The sequence below is a fragment of the Vitis vinifera genome, chromosome 4 (genome assembly GCF_030704535.1).
Source record: "Vitis vinifera cultivar Pinot Noir 40024 chromosome 4, ASM3070453v1".
Taxonomy (NCBI): domain Eukaryota; kingdom Viridiplantae; phylum Streptophyta; class Magnoliopsida; order Vitales; family Vitaceae; genus Vitis; species Vitis vinifera.
In genome coordinates, this window is record NC_081808.1 from 7,258,194 (window position 1) to 7,264,193 (window position 6,000).

A 6,000-nucleotide genomic window follows, 5' to 3' on the forward strand; every position below is an offset into this window, starting at 1 on the left:
GGACATTACAACAAAGTACATTATTAGGGATGAAATGTTTCATCTCTAAAGATTTTACTTTTGTGGCAAAAAAATTTCTAGATGAAAAATTTTGTCCTTAGAATTGTCTCTACAATTATGTTACCCTTTTTGGAGATAAAAAATTTAATTTTGTCACAAAATGTGTCTCTAATGAAAAAAAATCATCACCAAAATTATTTGTCAACAAGTGTTTTTTATGGTGCAAAATCAAAAGTTGTTGGAAGTAAAATTTGTAAAATCCATTAAACCATTTGGTGACACAAGAACTTATCGGGAAATGAAAGTATTTTGTCTCTAAATGTTACTTTATATATTGGGAGATGAAATATTTCCTTTCCAAAATATTGACACAGTTTCTACAACGAAATAATTTCGTCTCTGAATATTTCAACTTAGATTAGGGGATGAAATATTTATATCTCATAATATTGACATATAGTTTGGGTAATAAAAAACTTTCATCTTGAAATGTTTTAGCTTACATTTGGAGACAAAATTATTTTATCTTAAAAAGTTAACAATGTTTAGGAAACGAAACAATTTCATTTCTAAGTATTTCTATTCACATTGGGAGATAAAAATAATGAAAAAAATTCTCGTCTATGTACACATTTTGGGATGAAATTTTTTTCTCCCTAAATATAATATTTTTGTTACCTTTTAAATGAAACATTAACCCATATAAACCTCTATGATATTAACATTTTAAATTAATATGATATTATGTAAATCAAACTTTTAATAACTTGAAAATACAATAACTATAGAAATTAAGTATACATCAAAATATTTTTTTCATTAATGTGAATCATACTTGAAACTAACATTGTCCCAGGACTATTTGAATATTGCCCAAAATAAAGTGACCAACAAATAATAATAAACTACATCATGATTTCAACTCAATGGTGGAAAAGGTGGCTTGAAAGATAAGTAAGATTGAAGTGGTGGTTATTAAGAAGAGCTGGTTTGTTATGGCATGAAATTCCATATTTATGCCTTCAACTCTTGCAACTCAATGGTCGTCATACTCTTGAATTTGTGTAACTTTGTAATCTACTCCCACAACCTTCTTGTCTTTCCAAACCATTTAAATAATTTGTCGTTTTCCAAACACTCTTTATGTTATCTTTAAGTTAATGAAAAGAGTAGTGCCCTCATCCTAAATTTCGTGCATCTTTCCTAAATTTTGTGCATCTCTTCCTGTAAAATATAATATAGTTTTAATTAGTAAGCATATTATTATATCATATAATGGAAGATAGTTTTAATTTTCAATAATAACTCTTATATGTCAAGGGTGTTCAAAGTAACTCCACTTGACCTTACAATTCTTCAATGAGAAGACCCTTTTACATAAACAATAGAATAATTCTATTAAAACACATAAATTATTTCATTCATGATGTAAAAAGTAAAATATACTTTTACACACGATTAATTTTAAGAACTCTCTTTTACAACCAAGAAAAAAAAAATCAGTCAATCCAAGGTAGATTTTAATGCATTTGGACCTCAAATAAGATGAACACAATTACATTTCTAAACAAAGCGGAAAAAATGATAATCCACAATTATTCTAGTAATGGAGCAATAATATATAAAAAGATAAATAAGAATTTTTTTTTTTTAAAATGGAGTGTAAAGAATATTGAAGATTCGAAGTCTCGGGTTAAATTAGGACAAGGGAGAGGAGTGGCCTAGATGTGAACCGTTAAGAAAAAAGGCTGCATCGACCTTGTATAGTAAGACAATGGTAAAGATCATATCAAATAGTATAAAGCATCAACATGAGCTGTGGTGACAAGGACACTTCAATGGGCAACAATGTTATTTTGATCAAAGGTGAAGACTTCGACTATGGTTATGAATGACGATAGAAGGGCTTTTTGAGAGCTTTTGGGAAAGTTTTTTTCTTTTCTTATGTTTTTTAATTTATATTTCCACAAAAATTTTCCAATTATAAAATAATAAAAATATAAATCATTCATTGTAATTAGTATTATATAATAAAAATATATTTATAATATTTGACAATAGTTATAAAAACTTTAAAAAAATATTTCAATAATAAATATTTTAAATTTTATATTTTTAAAAACTTCCAAATGATTTTCAACATCTAATTCAATGAATAGAATAATTAAGATTTAATTTAACTTTTTTACTTACTTTTTAAAAAATATTTCAACAATTGATAAATAAAATATTTTAAAATTTATTTTCTAAAAACTTCCAAATTATTCAGACATCTAATTTGATGATAAATAAAAAATTAAGATTTAATTTAAATATTTTACATATTATTTACACTTTTTTATTAATAGTTTTGTCCAAAATTTTATATTAGAAACTAATTTTCTTTAGCTTTTATATATTTAATGTTTTACTTTGGAAAACTTTTGTGATGAGATGATTTTTTTAAAATGTAAAAAATTACCTAATATAATTTAAAATATATATATATATATATATATATATATATATATATATATATATATATATATGAGGTGACTTTAAAGACAGTATAAGATTTTTAAAATCTTAAATAGTTAAATTATTGTGAAATACATTAGATTTTTGTAACATGATTTTAGAAAATCTAAAATTATTTTCTTGCATAGTTTAAAAATGAGATATTACCAATAGTTGTTAAAATTGTATAAGCCATCAATTAATTAATATCGTGACTGAAGCATGACAGAGGCATTATTAGAGACATCTATGCAACAACTTCAAAGTGAAGTATATATGGAGGCTTGGTCTTAAGGAATTTCTTTTGGAAGGCTATAAAACCATGAACATCCAAATCATTCAATCTGACAATAGAAGAAATCAAGAAAATAAACAAGGAGGCACAAGAATGGTTGACCAACATACCCGAACTCACTAAAGTAGGCATGCTTGTGATGAAAGGGTGAAATCAGACCATGTCAAGAACAAAATGATTGAATCCTTCAACCAATGGTAAGGGAGAGTGGAAGAGGAAGACGAAGGGGAAGTAGGGATAAAGGTAAAGTGCGCAGAGGAAGGGAAGGACCACAAACCCACAGCGAGCAGAGCGGGTTTTGTGGTTATGAAATATTGGTATTTAGTAAGCTCACGCGTATAGCCAAGGTCTGTGGCAGCCTGGCAGGTGCTTGGAAGCCTATTCATGCCAAGGGTTGTAAGTTGTAACACAATTGGATTGGGTCAGGGGAAAACTTTGGGCTGGGCTTGGGCCAACCTGAAGACTCGAGTCGAACTCCAGGTTCGTCTTCAGGCCTAACGATTCAGGTTAGCCAACCTGATCTCTAGTGTTGGCTAACACTGTACAACTCTTAACGTGCTCATGCTCATTGGGTTAAAGGTTTTGATCCAGAAAGGGGTTCAATCGCTCTCGATTGCAGGCTGATGCATTCATTGAACAAGTTGACCACATCATTCTACTAATAGACTTTGAACAATTTCCTGATACCCAAGAAATTGCCAAACCAATAAATTTTCAGCAACATAAAACTACTGCATTCTATTCATTCCAAACCTTACATTATGCAAGCCACAAGCATTTGAATGGAATATGTTTTCCCCTCAAAATTTTATTACAAGAGCAAACCAAACAAATTAAACATGAAATGGGCTATCCCACTCCTTATGCATCTAATGGACATCCTCTATCTGCACTCCTAATTACCAGACAAAACGATAAGGATGCATTAGGTCTCACTTGGAGCAACCATTGCCCCCAAACCCTATCCTTCCTCCTTGTATGTCATATAGAACTGTTAGAGACACTTGTTGTCTATTTCCAATAATGGTTAATTCGGAGTTCCCAGCAAAAGCCAAGCAAAGCCGAGATGCATCATTCCCCCAAATAACTCTCTTTCCATTCAAACGTACGTCGGCTCCTTCCCCAAAATGTAGCACTATCTCCGGTAGTAACACATCTTTCCTTCCACTTAAATTGTAGCATGTGTCCAATATGTCACCTTTCTTCCGCCTCCCATTGGAAAGAGGATATTTCGCCATTGCTTTCTTGAATGCAGCTTTGAGTGCTGAATAGGCTCGTTGAGGGAGGCGAGTGATGACAGTTCCCGAGTCTATTATAGTTCCAGGTGATGCAAACACGGAGCTGGGAATATTAAGTCGCTTGTTACCAACACTTATATCCAAGAGCTTGACGAAATAGTACCCTGACTCCTCTAACCCTGAGGTTCCAGGACCATTTACAAGCGATGTGAACTTTAAGGAGGAGGATTGGGAAGTGGCTTTCTCTCCGAACAGCAGCGATCCAATGGAATCTTCCTCAGGGAGACAGTAACTGAAAACTTTTTTAAACTTCGAAGCTGTTTGAGATACGGTAGAAAGCTGCCCTTGTCCAAGCCCCAGCATCCCATCAGCTCCGCTGCCAAAATCACCCTCATTATTTCTGCCGCAACCGAATTGAAACTTAGGGAACACATCAGAATGCTCCAATGTCATGGTATCGCATCCATAGTTTCCTACAGAGGTAGATTTATCGCCATATGTCATGTTATAGGTGTTCCCAACAGTACTTGGAATGCAAGAACCAAGTGAATAAGTCAACGATGCCGATGGGTCAAAATGCCGACGAGAGGCTTTTAAGCAGCGCACACAGGGTTTGCACTGTGTCCAAGTTATGCTGCTGCCGGTGTCCAATATTAACGTAAATTTCTGTGGGGGTGTGCCAAAAGCAACGTCAACAAGAAAATTGCCATCTTCATCAAACAGCTTATTATTGGGGGTATGATCTTTCAAATTCTCTGGAGCGTATTGGTTGAATTTGGAGTTGATGAAGCTAACTCTGGATTCATCTCGGCCAAAGATTTCCTGAGGACTGGGAGGTTGGGAGTGGCCTGATCCAGAGCATGGCCCATATTTTTGTGTTATTGGAAGCCCTTGAGATCCTCCTGCAACACATAACACATATATACAATTCATCAATTAGACTTTCCTATAGAATGCCCTCTTCTACATGAAAACACAATATTTTGGGAGTTAAAGGGACTTCACCTCTGGCAGATGCCGAGCATTTGTTCTTTGGCAGCAGTGAACTTACAGGAGTGGAATGAAATCCGTCTTTGCCCTCTTCTGCTCCGTAGACGGGTATAGCGCTCACATAACATGAGAAAAACAGAAGAAGAGAAGAGAAGAGAAGATGGTAGATGGCAGTGGAAGGACAAAGAATGGCCATGAATCTAACACATAAACTTTCAGTTGTTATTGCTGAATGTGTTAGCCTCAGTACTAAGCAATATATATAGAGAAAGAGTAAGGAATACCCCGACATATATTATTTCTTGTTGTGTTTGAAACATCCAAAGCTTTTGGACCAAGTCCACTCCAAAATTGTATGAGTTCACATCTTGTCACCTGATTCATACTACTTTAGAAACACTTGTCTTCATGGATCGATCTTTATATATATATATATATATATGTTCATGATTAGTTTTGGCCGAGTGGACTTAGTCAATGGATGCATGGCCAACCAACATCCCCACCCAAAAGGAAAAGGGCTACAATATGCCAAATTATTGGACTATATATATATATATGTTCATGATTAGTTTTGGCCGAGTGGACTTAGTCAATGGATGCATGGCCAACCAACATCCCCACCCAGAAGGAAAAGGGCTACAATATGCCAAATTATTGGACTGACTTGGGTCTTCTTGGAGTCAGCCAATTCTTTTGCCCTAAAAGGATAAAAGAAAAAAAAAAGAGAGAGAGAGAAAAGAAAGATGAATTGGGTCTTTTTGAAAGAATTAATGTAAAGCGATTCCCAGCACTAGTGTCGCCTGGAAAACTAATGCTTTAAAGGAAAGTGGCAAGTAGCTTCATATATTGGTAAAATTTGCTGTCTATTGCCATTGGTTATTTTTAATAATTTTTTTTTAAAAAAAAATTGGAACAAAACTTCTATAAAATTTTATAATTCGATGAATAATAATTTTTTTTGAAATTTTAAAATAACTA

The 6,000-nt window shown here is 33.3% G+C and overlaps 1 protein-coding gene across 1 annotated transcript; it reads right to left on the reverse strand.

Annotated features, from left to right (window-relative positions):
• Positions 1 to 3,502: 3,502 nt before the first annotated feature.
• LOC100242384 (aspartyl protease family protein At5g10770) lies at positions 3,503 to 5,393 on the reverse strand. Its single transcript, XM_010650476.3, has 2 exons — positions 5,035 to 5,393; positions 3,503 to 4,931 (listed from the first exon to the last, which is right to left on the reverse strand). Exons 1-2 carry the CDS (start codon positions 5,309 to 5,311, stop codon positions 3,724 to 3,726), a joined length of 1,485 nt encoding a protein of 494 aa, XP_010648778.1. The 5' UTR covers positions 5,312 to 5,393; the 3' UTR covers positions 3,503 to 3,723.
• Between the last annotated feature and the right edge of the window lie 607 nt (positions 5,394 to 6,000).

Coding starts and splice junctions, on each gene's coding strand:
- LOC100242384 (XM_010650476.3), bottom strand. CDS start 5,311: ATGTCGGGGTATTCCTTACTCTTTCTCTATATATATTGCTTAGTACTG. Junction 4,932..5,034: donor ATGCTCGGCATCTGCCAGAG/GTGAAGTCCCTT, acceptor TATGTGTTGCAG/GAGGATCTCAAGGGCTTCCA.